General features: G+C 30.6%; 1 protein-coding gene across 3 annotated transcripts in view; it reads left to right on the top strand.

Annotated features, from left to right (window-relative positions):
- Nucleotides 1-3,835: 3,835 nt before the first annotated feature.
- LOC149421053 (ATP-binding cassette subfamily G member 4) overlaps nt 3,836-21,457 on the top strand; it is a 52,976-nt gene continuing 35,354 nt past the window's right edge. The window contains exons 1-2 of one of the 3 annotated variants that reach the window (XM_089635765.1): nt 3,836-4,028; nt 16,023-16,171. In XM_089635765.1, the coding sequence (XP_089491891.1) occupies nt 16,063-16,171 (109 nt within the window). In that variant the 5' untranslated portion in view covers nt 3,836-4,028; nt 16,023-16,062. Of the gene's footprint in view, nt 4,194-13,873; nt 14,182-16,022; nt 16,172-21,457 lie in introns of those variants that run through there. The other 2 variants (XM_089635764.1, XM_089635766.1) reach the window with 2 other exon arrangements.

Raw genomic sequence — 21,457 nt, 5'->3', positions numbered from 1 at the left:
GTTTGTTCTGCTTAACCTCCTTTTTTTTATATTTTGGTACTGTTTTGTATGTGAAGTTTATAATTTTGATATTAAAATACCAATGTAAAATTGTACCTATTAACTCCCACTTATATATTGTAAGTTCGTCCCGTCCTATAATGAGTTTTGTAACTCATTGGGATTGCTCTAGCAAGAAAAAATTAAGAAATTAACTCACCCTCACAATTGTGAGTACAGGGTTCGAGAGGGTTGTTGTACGACAAATAATTTTCTTTTAACATTCTTCACATTAGGTAAGATGCAAAAAAATATTGAAAGAGTAATTAAATATATCTACAGTTTTTCATTAGATAGCAACATCTGTTCTGCCATGCGGTATCTTGAACAAGTCGTGGAACTAGAGGTGCTGCTAGGCCTGGCTGGAAGTAGATAAAGCTCCAGCTATAGTCAAATGAAGAAAAAACTCCACTTCTTGTGGAATAGAACGTAGCTAGCTGTCGCGATTTTCACAGCTGTAATATTATGAGAAGCTAGGTACCAACTTAAGGCAGTATAGTATGCTTAGGTACTATCACAGTATACAGAATAATACAAGAAAAACTACGTGGGCGTGTTTCGTGACCCTAATAACGGGGTGTTGCGGAGAATTTGAACAATTCTTCAAATTTCAAAGTTAATTTTAAAGTTCTGTGAAAGATTTTTTCAAGTTCTGTTATTATTTAAAATCTATCAAGCAACTAGCCTATAATTATATAATAACAGAACTTGAATAGGGCTTTCACAGAACCCGAAAATGTACGTTGAAATTTTGTGAATTGTTCAAATTCTCCGTAACAACCCGTCCTAAGTCTGGCCATTCTTTGAATAAATTCTTAATGAAGAACTTATTTTTGCCATTGTTGTGAAGATTTCATTTCATTCAAATAAAATGGGGATATACATAGACATATGAATATTAGTAGACCTGCCCTAAGTGATTAAAAGCGTATTATCCCCACTCCCCATACCGGTTCCATTGGAGCCGGCTGGGCTCGCGTATGGCCTAAAGTGAAATTTGAAAACGTGACGTCATCATTCTTGTGCGAACTATGGTCGAGGCATCATCGGTTCATTTTACGAAATAACACGGCAAAATGTTGACTTGTGATATGAAAACTTGTAAAAAAAGAGAATAAACCCAATTGACGTATTACATTCCATAAGTAAGCATTATTTTACTCTATTTTAAGCTTATTCACACCGTATTATATGGATCAGTTTTAGAAACATATACTATCACATCACAATGTAGCGATTCTCAAGTGTGCTCATCGTTGTTTACTGGGGTAAGTAAATTATGAAACATTTGTAAAAGTGTCTTAACTAAATACTCTGAAACTAACTACGACTCTGCAAACAGAAGAAATTTACTTTGCCGAATTTGGACTTCGCAAATTAGTTCATAACGTGGCGAGTAATTTGCGCTCCCATGTAAAAATGTATATTCATTCAAAAGCAGATTTTACTTTTAAGAAGTAAATGGTGATATTATAATGCGAGATGCCTATTTACTGTCAGATTGATTTATTGACGAATCACAGTCAGCTTCACCCCCTTCGTTTATGTCTGTGGGGATATACAATATTAGACAGTGCAAGTGAGATGAATTGCGTGTGGTAAATGGGCTTGAAACAAAAAGTGCCACATAGGTCGTTGCTATAACGGTTTTCTTTCAAAACGACACGGAGAACACTTCTAGTTTGCATTATCTATTCAGTGGGTATGTAGTATGAACAAGTCTTGTGTAATTATTAATCTTATTTTCATCGTTCAAATAGGTACGTAACAAGGTTGTATAAAACCTAGTTTGAAAATTCAACGCATTAACTTTTCATTGGTTTAATCTGAAAACTGCATTCAATAGGATATTATTTAGTAACTAAAATGAGTTTGCGTTTTCATATGAAACAGTTCAATGAACTCAATAACTTGAATATGCTTTGATTTTATAAATTAGAGCTGACTGTCGGAACAAGAGAAGGGACAAAGTAGGTGCAAAAAATATTTTATTTTAAGTATAATTAAGTAATACTGCTATATTTGAAATTCGTATTTCCTTTTTACATTTTTTGGCAGATGTCGTAATTTTTCATGTTTACTGACGGTGTTCATTCGAAAGGTAAATTTCTGACTATCTATAAAATTAAAAATATATATTTTTTAAAGACAGTAATCCTGCAACAAATTTATTTTTTAAATGCTTTCAGCTTCACAAATCGTACAATTATAATATTCGCGATTTTTCTAAATACTTTCAGCTTCACGAATCGTACAATTATAATATTCGTGATTTTTCTAAATACTTTCAGCTTCACGAATCGTACAATTATAATATTCGTGATTTTAATAAAAAATTTCAGCTTCACGATTCGTACAATTATAATATTCGTGATTTTTCTAAATACCAGCTTCACGAATCGTACAATTATAATATTCGTGATTTTTCTAAATACTTTGCGCTAGTTTAAAATAAAACAATAACTTTTTAACATAACTGTTTATTTATTTATAATTCCTCACCTGGGCTCAGCTCGTATTTTTTAACTCACTGTTAACTAGTGTTAACCCCTATTAACTCTGACATTTTGCAATGTACTAACATTTTGTAATTATATGAACTGCAGATTACGCAGAAAATATTTTCGCATTACATTCGATTCGCTGTTTTTGAATACATTTAAAAATAAAATACAGTTTTTGAAAGCAGATTAGACTCTTTCCGATTTTAGTAGATAAAAGTTGTTGCCACTTTTCGTTTTGATATAAAAATATTAATAAAAATATCAAATGCTAAATGTTATTTCATGGAATTATTGAAAAATATTGATTCAGCATATATATCTGACTCAGAATATAAAAATAAATTGGAACATGAACACACCATTAGGTATACGAAAAACGAAGGCTGCTTGTTCCAAAATATAACAATAAATACGGACCCAAGAATATAACGTGCCCAAAATTTTCGACATGTTGCCAAGTAACATAAAAAATTGTAAATTCCCAAATAGATTCAGATATATGCTGAAAACATAAGTCATAAGTAGAAATACTTAATACTAATCATCACTATCAATCAATAGTTGTTATTTATTAGCATATAGATTTAGTGTTATTTTTGAGTATTTGTGCCAATAATAATAATCTGAATAACTTATAAGTAGCAACAATATTATGTAAATCTATAAATAAATTGTCATAATATTATATAAACATATTTACATTGTAATTGAACGTGGACATCCTATTGACAAACTGCTTAATTGTAGATTAACGGGAAAAAGTTTAAATAACAATAAAAAATTCAAGTATTTCGGGATCGTCTTTGGTAAATTTTTGTTCGCAAACTAAAAGCGCGCTATTGTCTCTTTCTTAATCATTATACATATATCTCATCGCAATACAAAATGAGATAGCAAAACTTTTATGAGATCCTGTCAGTCTGGGAGATAGTATGTCTACCAAAAAGGCTCTACGGATGTCTGTTGCCTGTGAAGAATATCTCCCAATTTTTCCCCAGGGGCTAACAAATTTGTAACACATGTACAGATTTTTATAGAGAGCTTGCCCTGAAGAAGCTACTATTGTAGTTGAACTTAGTCTGCAACAGATACATAACAAAGTATTTGATTTATTTTGATTTAAATGTGTTTGTTGAACACTGATTCAGATGATCCACTACTTCAATGCGTTCATTAATGAACCGTACCAACTTTAGACGATGTTGATATCACGAGAACAGGCAGATCTAGCTTACGGACTGACCGATATAAACAAGTAGACGAAAGGAAAAATCAACAGTCAGTAAGTGCCGGGTCTGCGGAGCGACCGTCGCGAACGGCTCTGAACAGATGGACTATCTCGCGAGCTGTGCTCAATTACTTTGTTATTTATTTATTAAAACGTAAACATTTACATGTGGTCATCATAGCAAATCATAAAGTGCAACATTGAGTTTTACATAATACGAAATGTGATTGATATTTCTTCTTACTGCATTATCTCAAGTAATGCAAAGTTTTCTAATCCTTAACAATAAAGAAGTTTCCAGACATAGACAGCGGAAAAACAGATAGTTCAATTAGTAATCATATAATTGAATGACCTCTTGTGATGGTTTTGGTCGTGAATTATCACTGTTTTACGTTTAGTCTGGTGAGGATTTGAAACTGGTAAGTAAATTGAATGGAAAGTTGTTAATACTTCTCAACTAATGTAAAGTTTTCTGAACATGAACAATAAAGAAGACAACGAGAAGACAGTTCAATTAGTAAATATTAGGTGGTATGACCTCTTGCGATGGTTTTTGTCCTGAATTACCTCTGATGTCTCTTTAGTTTCATTATGGGAATTTGAAACTGATACGTAAATAGAATGGAAACGTGTTATTTATTAAGTCTTGTAATGGTTTTGGCAGTTCATTACTTCTTCTTTCTGTTTCGTTTTGTGGAAATTTGAAACTGATACGTAAATGGATTGAAAACTTGTTATTGTGTGTATTTAATCGTTTATAAATACAAACATTTATTTGATTTCTGGCCATATCTTCAATTAATTAGCTGTTATCATTCGATAAGACAATGTGCACACATCGGTACGTGCATTATAAGGAATCATAAATATTAATTTCATTTAATAATTTTCATTAATTGGGAACAATTCTTAATTTTTTTATGAATGGACTTATTTTTAAATATGTTTTAATGCGATTACTTAATTTTTGCGTTGAAACGAAAATCTCTACTGAATTATCTGAAATACTTTGATCTATAGCGAATTGGAAGATAACTAAAATGTCATCAATTCACCTAAAACCTCCTTTCGACTTCTAGTCTCCAGAAAGGTCAATGAAATTGATCATCTGTTTAAGTTTCACCCGGAGTAAGATAAAAATTACCTTACTTCGGACAAGCACAATACAATTCTCTCGACTTATCTCTTCAGTGGAATATTGTATCGAACTAAAATAGCAAAATACAAGTGCATTTTTATTTACATATTTTTTTAATTTTCGGGCAATCGACAGTTTACATTTATTTCAGTTTGGACATAAGTATTATATAGTTAAAATAAAACCAACAATGAATTTCCTCCTTGTGACTTTACCTCTACTGAGACAGCATAATAAGGGATAAGTAAATTAAATTTGTAAGAATGGAATATGAATTAAAAAATTCATATTCCCCAATACAAAACAAAAGATTATATAAAACGAAAAATTTACAAAACAAAACATTTATCAATACATTTATAGCCATGGAGAGAGGTTGTAGATATAAATCAAAACATAATAGAGACATAACATTACTCACAAACTATTAGAGAAATATTCTTTTATGGACTTCTTGTATTTGTTTGCAGCTGAAAATATCCACCTTGGATAATACGCGCTATTGTAATTATCACAGTCTGATCAGGCAAGAATTCTGCTTAGAGTTCGTTTTGCATTGATCTACCCTGAACAGGACTCAAGAGCGTGTTGGTACGTTTGTATTTTACCAAATTCTTAAAGAAAATTGTTTACGTAGCTTTCGCTTTAAAAAAAATTGGGCTCATTACAATTTTTTAGTTGGCTTTATTATTGTTTTAAACTGATTTGGGCCGGAATTTATTTGAATAGAAAATAAAAATCCAATAAGCTGCATTGGTACCTACCTATGTAATTTAGTTTCATAATACCAGTTTCTCGACGAGTCTATCACTATCACAGTAAATGTGATAGTTCCTTTACCCCAGTGATTCTTAAAGTGTGTGTGTGTATTCTTAAGTTGGTGAGATTCAGGGGGGCGGCGGTTATGGCCTCCAGGGCAAATGGGGGCGGTTAAAGGGTACAGGGGAGCGGTGAAGGGCTGAAATGGGGTTGTTGATAGTATTTTTGTTATTTTGATAAGAAAGATTTGAAATGATTTAGAAAGCAATCTCAGAATGTTGAGAATCTACTCACTTCTGTCATTATACTTGTAAGTGCAACTTCCACGCTGCCAACTGGTTGGTAGTGATATTTCAGCCGTTAAGTCAGAAAAGTTTGGGAACCTCTGCAATACCCGATGGTGGCATTAATATAACGGACAATGTGGGCAAAGCCAAGAAGAAAGTAAAAGTGAAATCAACATCAGCGATCTATCGTTGTTGTATTCAAACTCTTCTTTGCAATGAAACACTTTCAGTTTAATTTAATTTTAATTTAGTTATATTATTATATAATATAAGCTATTTTAGCGTGTTGCAACATTACTTAGTGATATAATTAAGAATATTGATACTAAGAAAGATTTATATAATATAGACCTGTACTAAAATAACATTATTAAACCTACTAATACGTTTATGGAAAGTTGTATTTAAATACGAATACAAAATAGCCGGAATCGTTGTTCACGAGAAAATTGAAATGCAAAGAGAAATTTTAATTTCCGTTTAATAAATATCATTGAATAAGTACATAATAATATTCAACATAATAAATAATTACAAATTTTGCTATTCAACGTGTTTCAGTATAATTATAAAAAAAAGTTTGATGTTAATCGATGTTAAATTAATGATTGATTATTGATGGATGTTAAATTAATAACACTTAAAACAATTTATGATCTCTATTTCATGGATAGCGAAAATTTAATTACTGTAGGACAAAAACAATTTGGCACCAATATTATATTGTATCTGTATGCCTAAAAGTATTTATTCATATTTAATATTTAAAGATTCGATAATATTTTAAAGCATAACTTCCAAAAAGTATTTTCCTAAAATAATTAAATTAAAGAGCAGATTATAATTTCTTTTAAAGTTTGTAGTGAAGGCGTTGATTTTGTAGCGATTTTACACATTGTAATTATTCTTTTTGGGTTTCATACACTTTTCGTTCTTTGTTATGTATCTAATGATAATGAATATCTTGTAATCTGTGTATATTTCGTATAGCGTCTCGTACTATTTCTACCAACATTTTCAATCCTATATATGTAACTTTTACATCTATGTTAATTGTTTTCGTGTCAAAAAATAAGAATTCTCAGTAAAAAAAAATCAGACTGTACTTTTCTAAAATGATTATATTTACAATTGAATTTGTCACGAATGGTTATAATGTCACTGAAGAATTATTGTGTGTTGTCTGATAGTATATTTTGCGATAGCGGAGTTCAAAGAGTTGAAATTAATCAACTTCACGAAGTTTTAAACAGAAGCGAACAATTTGTAGCAACTCTCATCAAGTAGGATTGTGAACTTTAATTCAATTCATTCATCTCTTGACATTCACTGTTCTGTTATTGTATGTAATCTTAGACCAAATTTGAATTTACCATCGTATTTTTTGTTCTCTATTTTGATATGTTATATAGTTTATAAATGTATTGTTTAACTAGCTGTATCCCTTCACGTGTTGCTGTGGCTCAGTCTGTCTGTGTATACATAGAAACAATAGAGCGTGTTGCTTTTACGTCCAGCAGATGGTCCTGTTTTTCAAAAAATCATGTTTATCCAACAGATTGCGCTGTTTTTTTCAAAAAAAGCATGTTTTTACCTGTGAAATTTAAATAATATAGGTATATAAAAACACACGCATTTTCAAATGTAACGTTGTGTTAAATTTTCAAAGCATTCGATGAAGAATTTTCGGAGATTTAAGATTTTGAACAAACGAACATTTACATTTGTATTTATGTATATTATAAAAATAGACAGCACAATTTTTTATCTTTTACGAGTTAAAAACGTTGTTTATAATTAAAAATATTGAGAATTTTTGTAACCAATTGAGTGATTCCAGAATAAAGTAATATAATCGTATCTTTCTTCAGAATTTTGAATTCATTGGCAGACATAAAAATAACCACTAACAAATAAACAAACTATCTGAAATACGCCAGACACCGATTTGCGAAACGAAAAAAGTGTTTCCATTGGAAGCTTTTAGCTTTCAATATTTCATTAAATGTGCACGATTTTCACTTAGAAATATATAAATAGTATTCCCTAAAAAAATGGTTTCATAAACTTTCAATATCACGGATCAGTACTTTTTAAATATGTATAAACATTGATTTACTTCTTCGATCATTTTACTTAGAATTTTTACGTAAAAAAAATAAGTAGTGATGTTGTCTAAGTATATTCTTAAGGCCCTTGTACAGGGTTTTCCAATAAGAGGTGTTATTTTGATATTCAATCGTAAAAGATCAATGGTTTCGTTGCTTGTGTGCACGTAGCGCCGTGTTGTTGAAAGTAAACATTGTCCAAATCAATACCATCCAAATTCAGACATAAAAAAACATTAATCATCTCTCGATAGCGATAAATTTACCGTAACTGTTGCTCCAGTCTCATTTTCGAAAAAGTAAGGTCCAATGACTCTGCCGGACCATAAACCGCACTAAACAGTCATACGTTGAGAATAAAGAGGCTTTTCCACAATAACTCTTGGGTTTTCCAAGCCCCAGATGTGACAATTTTGCTTGTTGACGAAGCCACCGAGGTGGAAATGGGCCTCATCACTCAAGATGATTTGCATTTGATTCACTAAAGTGAATTTTAATAATTTCAATGCGTTGTTGAAGCGTGTATCGTTCCATTTTTATTAATGGCGTAGTTTCTACTTGTTAAATGTCAAAAAATGACAGCTTCAATATTTAATTAACATCTATCGAAATAGCGGGCTATTCAAAATAACACCTCTTATTGGAAAACCCTGTAGTAAGCGTTAAAAGAGGGTTTGAAAGGGAGATATATAAATACGAATGTTAGAGGGAGTCCGCTAATATTAAAAAAAAAACTATAAAAATTAAGCGAAAATTGTGAAAATATTTAATAATACACTACTCGTTTGAAATAGAGCGAATTCTCTCGACGAATGCTTAATTGCATTTAAAGATACACTGTTAATTTTTTCATAGCTATAACATATTAAATAACAGAACAATAACGTGTTTTTAATATTTTCTGAGTTTGCTTTGCGATTTTTTACTTTAGAGGAAATATCAAAAATTAACTTTTCGGCGTAACAAATTTATATTAATAAAAAAAAAACAAATATATTTTTTTAGTATTTAAAAAATTAAAAGGTTAAAGAGAAACTTGTTATAAATCGGTTGAAATTGGGAAGGCGTGGGCTTAATGATAATAGGAACCTCAAAATATTCTTGAGCAGGTTTTGGAATTACTTTGATAAACGGCAAAAAGGCAAAGCGAAATATTAAGAAGTTTTTTTTCCAGAAAGTAGCATGGCTTCGCAAACCAAGTCGCTGGAAAACAAGTTTAACGTTTTTTTTGCTTTATTCCAACAGTGCAAAATCTAACAATGCTGACCATCTATCTTGTGTTGATGGCATTTATTACAGTGAGACTATGACACTCCCAATTGTGGTATGTTGTGAGGCAACAGGGAGTGGGGAAGGGGAGGAGATCGGGAAGATTTTTTATTTATTTTATTTTTTATGTGAACACCGCACAATAGTCCCAACTGCTCCCAACAGCCAGTGAGACTATGGCATCCACAATTAGGGTATGTTGTGAGGCTGAAGGTAGTGAAGAAGGGAAGGAGATGGGAAAGAGAAAGGTGGAGAATACCTGGCTATACAGATTTGGTCACAAAATACAGCGAAAGCCATTTTAAGCAACTTTTCGGTTCTGAATGGTGTTCTCTCACTTAGAATTAAAAAATACAAAAAAATCATCATCGATAAAATAAATAAGAATAAAAAACTATCTACCTTGGGAAAAACGAAACTTTAATCTCTGACATTGTAAAACTGAACAATTATCACGATAAGAAGAACAAAGACGTGACAAATCCATAAAATAAAAACATGGATTTTTTAAAAATTATGAATTTATTCGATTTTCGAGATAAAACAAACGATAAAAAGTGAGGTTATGTTACCGTTTGTAATACATTTGTCTACTTTAAGAAGTGTGTGTTTTTATATGCTGTTTCGTTAACAGTAATTTAAGTTACAAAAAACATTTTTGCATTAATTAATATTTCATAAAACGTAAGTTTATTTCTAATAATAAAATTAGTAATCGTAGTTAAATACAGTTTTCGGATACGTTCTGAAATATTCCTTTTATTTGAATTTTATTGCAAAGCGGAAATACACCTTCTGATAGAATATGCCAGAGGCCTGAGCTAAGAGCCGAGCGTTCCAAGCCATCGAGTTCACACCTAGGCGTAATGAGTTCAACGAACAACCTTCTGCTGGCCAAGACTCCATCATTATCATTGCATGAGCAACGTTTTCCGCTTATAATGGGCGAATTGTTAAAGATTTGTCTCTCATTCCGTCCTTATAGCTAAAACTAATGTAAACACAAAAACACCAAGAGATTTACTAAAAACAATTAAATAATTAACTTTTTAATGTATTTTTAATAAATTTTGTCAACATTTCGTTACTATCCTAACATAATTATGATATCAATATTAAGAGGAAGCTACAAGCCAAAAATGTGTAAATTCTTGGTATACCTTATATCGTAGGTAACAGGCATTAAAATCGCTTGGCAAACGGATTCTCAACCGTTCGATTTCAAGCGAAAAACTGGTTTTTATTTATTTTGAAAATAATTTTATGAGAAAGCAAAAAAGTTAATCAAGTGAAACTATCACAGATAATCTTAACTATAATACCGCATTTTTTTAAAGTTGTTTCCTCTATGCGTTCTCACATTTCTATTGAAAAAATATTATTTTTATTCGTTTGCGTTTATATTTTTTTATTAAGTAATTTATTTATTTTATTTGTATTCTACTCAAGCGAAACGATAGGAAAACCTTCAATTTATCTGAAGCATATTTTTTGGTATTCATAATGTACACCAATTCGTTATAAAGATTAATCAAAATAGTGATTTGGCATTAAACTTCGCCTTAATACACTCAAACAATAAATAAAGTACAAATCAATATATCGGTAAGCATTACACCTCTATACTGCCGCAGTAACCAGTAACCTTGGCCTAATGTCGGCGTTTTTCAAACATTTAGTAGCCTAATGTAGCCGAATTTCAGTTGCAGTAATTCTAATGAACTCGCATAAATTCTGCCCACATATTCCCCACAAATATTCTACGTGAGCTTGATTCCTCCTTTTATTATTCGAAATCCATGGGGGGGGGGGGGTTGTTAGAGAATTTCTGTAAAACATAATTCCCCACAAAAATGATTCAGAATGTATTTGAAATCCATGGGAGGGGAGTTGTTACAGAACTTCGCTGAAAAATAATTTCGCTCAGCCAAACACATTATGTGATTCCCCACAACAATTATTTTAAAATCCATGGGGGGGGGGGGGTGGCTACGGAATTCACCATTTTAAATAGTTTTTATAATGTCTTGAATTGCATCCAGTTGCATTTATTTATTTATATAACTTTATGCCGCTTTATATGCCGTTTAATAATAAACTATCAAAGATTAACCGCGTACATCGCCTAACCGCATTAACCGGGATGGTCCGATGCTCTGTAGGAAACTCGCTTGCACAGCGCGGGTGTACACTGTGCACCCTAAAGTTTAAGTTTAGACTTACGGAATTCAATACTTCGTTTGTGTGAAAGAACTATGAAACAATACATTGCAAAACTCTCTATAATGCATTTTTTATAAGTATCCATTTTTACGTTTTATATTTTTTTTATAGTTCTTTAAAGTTTCTTCCCATTTAATCACAATTAAGCAGTTTGTCAACAGGTGTATATGTTCAATTACAATGTCAATATGTGCACATAATATTATTACTAATTAAAAAATTATTTTTAATATAATTATTATTAGATATTCAGATTATTATTGTTGGCACACTTTCTAAAATAGCACTAAATCTACATCCAAATAAATAACAACTATTGATTGATAGTGACGATTAGTATGAACTATTTCTACTTATGAGCCATGTTTTCAGCATATATCTGAAACTATTTGAAAATTTATAATTTTTTATGTTACTTGGCATCATGGCAAATTTTGGGCACAAACATTCTAGGGTTCGCTGTCCGTATTTATTGTTGTATTTTGGAACAATCATTCCTTCATTCATTGTGAACCGAGTGTTGCTTTCATGTTCCAATTTATTTTTATATTCAGAGTCATATATATGATGAATCAATATTTTGTGTTATAATAAGGCCAGTTACTAATGGTAAATTCTACATGTTTTGAAGTGTAGCGAGGGGGTTTATATATTAAGTAGTAATAATTAATAAATCAAGTAAATTTATAGTAAAATATTACTTACGAGTCTTACGACTACAACACTTCATACGCATAAGAACCAAAATATGTATACTTAAAAAAAACAAGTTAGAGCCTAAAACCCTATTTATTAATAAATTAATTAAAAAGAACAGGAAATATCCTAAATTCAATTTTATTACTGACTTATGGGTTGTAGTTCAATCAATCTGGCGAGAAGGACTGAGAAATAATATTACTTACCATATTTTATAAATTTACTATCTTTTTTTGCATAATAAAAATAATAATATTTGGATGATTTGTATAGCGCCGTTTTTGTGCAAAATCACCTCAAGTGCGCTGTACAAATATATAATATACATTTATACAATGGTATATGTTATTACTAACTATATATGGAGATACAATGAAGTGATGTATAAGGATATGTACAGTGTTTACATTTTTTAAAATGTGAATACCGCACAAGAGTCCCAACTGCTCCCAACCAGGAAGCAGTGAGACTTTGCATCCCAAAATGGGGTATATTGTGAGGCTGAAGGCAGTGGGGAGGGGAAAGAGATTGGAAAGAGAAAGGTCGGGAAGTACCTGACTATTCAGATCTGGTCACCAAACACGACCAAAGCCATTTCAAGCAAAGTTTTAATTCTGAATGGTGGTCTTACATCAGGGCGATACTGAGAGTATATTCCACCTAGAACCTGCTTCAAGTGTACTATATATTATTTTAAAAGAATAAATTGTGAACTATCACAAATTAATCAAATAAAATTTACTTGCGCACGCCGTTCTCAACCCGCGACCTCTGGCTTGCTAGTCGAGAGCTTTACCCCTCGACCACAGAGGCCGTCAAAGAGTCACTATAATAAAAACATGATAGATGGCTGCCAAACTGACACACGTGAAATATTAATTTTAATTTCCCATCTCAGATAACGTTAATTTCATAAATTTTTATTTATGAAATTAACTTTAAAAAAGAAAACTTTATTTTATTTAAAAAAGACCTTCCTTTGTACCGGAAAATGTATTGAAGAAGTAAAAAATAATATTAAAAGTATTATTTGATTTAGATTCAAAAGTTCGTACTAACAATGAGAATTATATAACAATGAGAATTATATAATATTGTCTTTTATTTTATTCTATTTTAATATTCTCCTGACGAAGGAAGGGTGCTTCCGAAACAGGTAGAGTATAATTAAAATTAAAGTGGTCTAAAACAAATTTATAAATTTTTATTGTAAATTATGACGAGCCACAAAGTAAATGCTTATTACAAATATGGAAAAATATATGTTGAGTATGCTTACAGATTGTACGGATAATTAATAATTATTGATGAATAACTAAATAACTAAGAAAGTAACTTTGGTCATTTCGTAACCCAAAAAGATATTATTACTGGCCATTGTCTTTGCCTAGCAATGAATCACGATTTAAAAATAAAAAATAATGATCCATCATAGATAGGTATATTTTTCCAAAATCACAAATAAAAATAATAATATCGTAATCCCATCACTGATTAGATTTACATTGTTATTTAATGGACTGATATTTACTTACACAATAAAACTTGAACAATAATGATAATTGATAAATAGTTGATAATATTTTATTAATACAATTAGATTATCTGGAAAGCAACTGATTACAAATTAATGCTACTGGTCAACAGATTAAATGATGATTATAGTTCGTCATATCACAAGACCTGCGAATTCTTCTTTTCATAACCGATAATAATTTTATATAAGTAGAAAAAAAAATCACGCTGGCCTATAATACTATTTATCTGCAGACCTTACTCTTCTTCTGAGGTCGCTATTTTAGTTGCTAGCTACAATTTTTGGAATGTGATTTTTCCCCGGAAATATTCTGCATTATCTCTGGTACCTTACCGTTCTTCTCCAGTCTGCAGGCCTTCTTGTCCAGCACCAATTATCTTTCACATGGTAAGTCCATCTCTTCCTACCTTCCGAACAAGTCTACCTCCACAGGGGCTCCCATTTTGTCATGATATTCGGTGTCCTGTCAACTGGCGAGAGATGTGCAAAATGGGTACCCAAAACCATTTGAAATGCAAAATGGAAATGGGTCAAAACTTTTCCATTTGAAAATGCAAAATGCAAAATGGTTTTTAGAAAAGCATTTCAAATGCAAAATACCTATTTTCAAAATGCATTGAAAATGCAAAATGGTTTCTCAGGTCAAACAATTAAAATAATTATAGACTTTCTAAACAATTTTGTCATTTAATAATTGACATCAATGTAGAACAAACATATTACATGATGGTAAATCCAAAAACCACAAAAAATTTGCGCGGGACTAATGTTGCCAACGTAAAAACATAGAAACTGCTATCTAACATTTAATATTACAGCGTCATGGCCCCATGTTCAGTATATGAATCAGTATTTTTTGTAATGGTATCACTCAATTGCCAGGGCTCCTACCAGGGAGCAACTTGACAAATGTAAATTATCTCTCATAAGGAACGACTGATATTTGGGGCTTATGAAAAAGAGATGTGTGGAGATAGTAGGAAGAATGTTGCAAAAAAGCATTTAAAATGGAAAATGCATTGAGAAAAGCATAATGCAAAATACAAAATGGTTTTTAGAAAAGCATTTAAAATGTAAAATGGAAAATACCCATTTTGCATTTTGCATTTCCATTTGAAATGGATTTATTTGAAATAAAGCACATCTCTGCAACTGGCACTATTTCCATATTATTGTCGACCCATCACGGGCCTTGAGACCTCCATGTAATGATTCATGTCCTTCTTCTTCGGATGCTGAAATTATTCAATCAGTTGCCAGAATCGGGAATAACTTCAGCACATCTGTGCATCCGAGAAACTGATTCGCATACTTCCACAGTGTGTTCTGTATTTTGTATTTGTTGGATATTCACAGAGTAATTCAAATTAATTTAGGCCCCACTTGTGCATCATATACGCAAAGCGATTGTGACTGCACGGAATGCGGTATAGTGACCAAATAGAAAGCAAATATTTGTAAAGCGTCACTCACCCTTTATACATTGTCTAATATTCAGTTGTCTAGACATATAATAATAGATAAGGTAAGCACCTTCAATTTATTTTTGGTTGCGGTTAACAATTGGAATGCCAGAGGTGAAATGCCAATCCACACTATTTTCGTAATAACTTGGTTTTTTTTTCAAAATTATGTTTTTATAAATAATTGGTCCTAAAAAGATAAGATACATTTTCTAATCTAATGTTATAAAAAATATTCAATAATGAAGACATACGAATATATTCTTGAGATTCATTATATTTTCCAGCCAAATAGGCTTTTCCCAATAAAAATATAGTCATATTGAGGCTTTCCGGTAAATAAATACAATACGATGACTTTTTATAATCGGAATTATTATATTTGATATGGAATTTTGTGATGCGCTTTTTCGCAGATAAAATAAACATATTTGCAAGTGACGAAACGACAAGCTAGGGTATTTATTTCCAAGCATTATTTCCTTGCCAAGCGAATAAAATATATTCGAGCAGATCCGTTGACTCGATTGCTTTTGAAGGGGTCTCATAAATACAATTTATTGTGTCTTTTTAAAAATGTGCTTAGTTATTTATTTGTTTTTGTATCCTTGTTTTTTTTTTAAATTACATTACTTTATCATTGAAATATTATATATGGCAACATAAACCTACCGAATAATTTTTTTTTTTTCAAATATTTTATGTTGATTTATCGGAGTGTTATTGAACAATAATAATTAAATATTAAAATGTTTTTCTTCTCAGGTGTGTGAATTCTCTAACTGACATTAGACGAGGGATCAGAATGGATGAGCAACAGGATTGCCTTCATCCAATCAACATCAAGAAGTTCAACGACTCCCCGCTTACACTGAGCTTCAAGAACATAACCAGCAAAGTGACTTGCAACAGAAGTGAGATAATTTTTAATTGACTTTTATTGAGTACTCAATTTGTTTGCTACGTTCCGGTTCCGGTTCAAGATGGTGGGAGTGTTGGATACTACATTTTATCCCGCCAGAGTGCGCATGATCGTAGTTCCTACTACGAGCTTTAACACGGAATAATAAATATAACGGTAACATTTCTTTGGACAAGTTGCATAATTCTTTATTTGAAATTTGTTTTAAAAGTTTCGTAAAACATTTATGGTTTATTATTGAAGGTGGGTATATAAGTATCGACTAACAAATCTTATGATTTCAGAGATTTCATTTTGGTTTTGATTTATTAAGTAAGAGAAAATGAGAAATATTATTTTTGGACGCGAGGTCTACTGTTCACAGAACTACTAGTATGGTTATAAAAAGGCTTTATTTATATCCATCAGTTGTCCTTGCTGAAATGTTGAGCATTTACTTCACAGCCTTTCCAACACACAACACAGGACGCCCCTTTGCTGATATTCATAACCCGTTCTACGGTCACGCCGGCAATCCAGATATCCTTAAAAAAACTAGCTTTAATATTCCTGATAATTTTATTTGATTTTTTGTATTCATCTATCTGTATTTAATACATTCTACACGGTTAGTGTGCATGTCTTACTAGGAAACCCTGTGACGAGAACAGGCGCAACTATCTGAAAACATACTTTGTTTCACAGAATTTGAACAATTCATCAAATTTCAAAGTTGATTTCCACGAATGTGGAGGTTCTATTCAAGTTCTTATATAATTACTGGCCAGTCGTCGTACATAACGGAAATACTGACAGAACTTGAATAGAACCTTTCCAGAACTTAAAAATCAATTTTGAAATTTGATGAATTGTTCAAATTTTGTGAAACAACCCGTCAATCCAACACAGATACCAAATTTTTCTCTCAATTTTTTTAAACGCTATCATGTAAGTAGCATTTTTTAAAAGAAACAAAAATATTCCCGTGTTACGAAAAACTTCTACTAAAATCATTATAACCGCAAAATGTTGCTTGTGCAATGATGGAGTACTTAGCAAGCAAAGGAATAGAACCCGCGGCGCCTCAGTGCTAACAGACGCATTAACCGTTCAGAATGAATCATTAAGAATCCATTTTTATTTTATAATATTCAAGTTAATTAGTAAATGAACAGTTCTATAAACATATTTAATATAAAATTAAAATTTGATTATTTTCATTAAATATTGGTGAATACAAAATTAATCGATTTTCATCAAATAAAAAAAATTATAATTCATTGAGAATTGAATTTATACTTAGATAAGCATCATAATTTAAAAATTAACTTTTTATAAAAATGACATAATAATAAAATAAAACATCATAATAATAAATTCGGGTAAATAGCTTATTTAAAAAAAACGCGATTCATTGCAAAAAATGCATCGGGTTTTTTGTAAAAAGCTTATTTTTTTTTAAATCCGATACATTGCAAAAAATATTGTTGGTTGCTATTTTGTTATGTTAACAGGATCAAATGCACGACCTTCAGTCCTTAGTGCATTCAACTTGGAATCGAGAGTTTGCACTGTATTCAAAATATATTATAATAAGTCATTTTCATTTCTTATATATTTTCGCTATAACCTGCGTGGTCGTAAATGGCGTTAATGTAACTATTTTATTAAAATACGCTTTTTGCAAGATATGCTTTGCAATTTTAAGACGAATTTTTTGTTTGCGCCCATACATGTGCAATATGAATATGAATATATAGTTTGGTCTGTATGAAAACTCAATTCTTTCAAGAGAGGCATACGAATATAATATTGTATTTGTATGCCTTTTTAAAGCATAACTTGCAAAAAGTGTATTATGATAAAATAATTTAAGATTTTGAAAATAAAGTATGGGAAATGGCTGGGTATTCTAATTCGATTCATTGACATACTTATTGTTAGAGCCGTATCGATTCTGAACTATAGATAGAGGTATCTACCCATTTTTTTCCGAGTACGGTTGCGCTGTTGATAGCCAAACCTGTATTGAAAATGCAATAAATTAGAATCGACATACGCAGGCATTGGAGGTGGAGGTGTACGAAGGTCTTCCCATTTAAAATTACTCTTATTAAAATGCTGAAAATTTTACTATTTAGAAGTTCAACTATTTTTTTGGATGGTTATAACAGCTCTTATGCAGTGATTTTTTTGACGAAAAGATTTTGTATTTTAGTCTATCAAAATTAAAATGTTTGTACAATTTGAGGTGCGGCTGTAGAAACTGTAGCTTTGGTATCTCTACCATATTGAAACTATCTGAAAATAAAACAAATTTACGTAAACATACACATAAACACAGAATTACAATATAAACACATAAATCTAAATATGTTGAACTCGATGCTTAAATAACAAAAATATTTCAGAGTTGACCAATCGAAGAATTTCCACCTATCTTACTTTTAATGTGGATACAGGGGTTCATATAATAAAGGAAAACAATTGGATTCCCAAAATAAAAATTCTAATTTATTGAATTACCAAATAAATTTATCTTGGACCCCCATTCTAAACATATTTCAAGTATACCGCTCTGTTTCTCACTTAAACACCTTCCCTGTTGTTGACCCCACTTCAACACTAATAAGTAATAACATCAATCAGCTAGACCGCAGCCTTATGTTAAACAAAATATTAATCGATCTCTTGAAGACACTGAACCTTAAATGAAACATATTTTATTTAAAAAAAAGATAATACTAATAAATGGAAACGAAACATGAAACAGAATGAGGCACAGAAAAATATAAAAAGGTAACTGGTTAAATTGGTACTTAATTATTGTACGAAATTTTGTCGATTTTTTTTTTTTTTTTTTTTTTAATTTTATTTCTTTTCATTTCTTTACACATATTAATAGATAGTATATAATAACACAATATATAATACCAAATAGTATACACGAGAAATGAAAACCCACTAAGGCACTGCCTGAGTGTGGGTAATATAAAACGATTACTATATTTCAAGTACCTAAAGTATAATACATATTAGTAGAAAAAGTTTTTTTTTTGTTTATAGTTATTATAAAAAGTAAAGAGAAAACATTATGTACAATAGTTTATAAAGTTTCAGCAAGTGCTATGTGTCTGCATTAATTTAGTATTGGTTTGGGGGGTGTAAAATATATTATTCGTTCTTTTGCTCATTCTGTTTTCATTTATTTTGAAATTATTTTTGTTTTTAAATAAATATTTCATAGTTTGTAATATAAATAATTTACGAATGTTAAATAATTTAGATTCCTTGTATAATAGGTCGGTCGAGAATGTTTTATTTTTGTTATATATGACTTTAATTATGTGTTTTTGAATTATTTGTAGAGGCTTAATAAATGTACCAGGTGCACCACCCCATCCTATTATGCCATAAGTGATTGCAGATTGCACCAGAGAGAAGTAGATCATTTTCAATTTTTCAGCGTTTAAAATTTCCTTGAGTCTATAAAATATGTAGGTAAGATATCTTAGTCTAGAAGTGGTTTGATTAATATGTGATTTCCAATTAAGATTAATATCTATTGATACTCCTAAATATTTTATATTTTTGACATTAGCGAGTTCGTTGCACAGGAAGCACATTTCTTGATTGCAAGTTGTATTATGGATTCTAATTTTAAGGTTGTCTTTTGGTTTGTTTTTCATGTTTTTATAAAAAGGTAAGTAAAATGTTTTGCTGTAGTTTAAGACAAGTTTGTTGTATTTTAACCATTTTGAAACAAGTGAAATACATACAGTTGCTTTCGAAAAAGTTTCTGTCCAATTATTACCATCCACTATTATTGCCGTGTCATCGGCGTAAGAAACAATTTTACCAGGGATTACAAAATTACATAAATCATTAATATAAATTAAGAATAAAATCGGGCCAAGAACAGTTCCCTGCGGAACTCCGTTTTTTATCTGTGTCTCTGAACTATAATTATTCCCTATTTTTGTTTTTTGTGTTCTGTCTTTAAGATAGTTTGATAGTAATTTTAGTGTGTCTTTTTTGAAGCCCAGTCGAGTTATTTTTTTAATGAGTAAATTATGATTAACGGTGTCGAAAGCTTTTCTTAAATCTAGGAATATGGCAAGACATTTCTTTTTTTTATCGATAGATGTATAAATATTTTTTGTCAATTCATATATGGCATCCTCAGTGCTTAGATCTTTACGAAAGCCGTATTGGTTTTTCGATAGAATTTTATATTTTTCTAAGTGTTCAATGACTCTAAATTTGATGCATTTTTCGAATATTTTTGATAGGTTTGAAACAAGGGATATTGGTCTGTAATTGTCTAATTTATGCGTATCCCCAGATTTATGAATAGATATTATAGTGGAGATTTTAAATTGTTTGGAAAATGACCATCTTTGAGGCATATATTAAAAATATGTTGTGATGGCGTTAATACATGTTGTTTTTTTTTTAATGTATCACATGATAGTCCATCATTTCTCTTAGAGTTAGATGGTTTTAGGTTATCAATATATTTTTCAATTTCATTAAATGTAATAGGAGAAAATATTCTATAGAGTTAATTGAATCGTTATTAGAATCTAATTGAGGAGATGTCTCCATATAATCCTCATTAACATTAATGCCGGAAGATTCAAGTACCTCGTCTACTATATTTGTAAAAAAGTTATTAAAATATTCTGCAATGGTCGATTCGTTAGTTATTATTTCATTATTTATTTTAACCTCATTTACAATATTTGAAGAAATATTTTTTTTGTTGGAAATTTATTTATAATATTCCAAGTTTTTTTAGTATTATTTTTAGCATTTTCAATTTGTTCACAATAGTATTTCTTTTTGCAGTTTCGTATCAGTCTATTTAGTAAGTTTCGGTACATTAGATATTTTGTTTTCAGATAAGGCATTGTTCTGAGATTTTTATTTTGGCAATCCATTTGATATTTTATCATTTCTCTATATAATTTATCCCTTTGTTTAATTGATATAATTAATCCAACTGTAATCCAAGGTTTAATTTTTTATATTTTCTGTTAGTGACAACTATTTTACTTTCACTTTTTAGAATATAATCTCTAAGGACGGGTTGTTTCGGAGTATTTGAACAATTCATCAAATTTCAACGTTCATTTTCAAGTTCTGTGAAAGATTTTTTCAAGTTCTGTTTTTATTTCAGTTTTGTCAAGCAACTAGCCTATAATCATGTAATAACAGAACTTGAATTAGACTTTCACAGATCCCAGAAATGAACTTTGAAATTTGATGAATTGTTCAAATACTCCGAAACAACCCG

The sequence above is a fragment of the Hesperophylax consimilis genome, chromosome 9 (genome assembly GCF_061612785.1).
Source record: "Hesperophylax consimilis isolate HC1 chromosome 9, BYU_Hcon_1.0, whole genome shotgun sequence".
NCBI classification, from domain to species: domain Eukaryota; kingdom Metazoa; phylum Arthropoda; class Insecta; order Trichoptera; family Limnephilidae; genus Hesperophylax; species Hesperophylax consimilis.
Note: the sequence above shows the minus strand (reverse complement) of the source record. Positions and strands in the feature narration are given on the sequence as shown.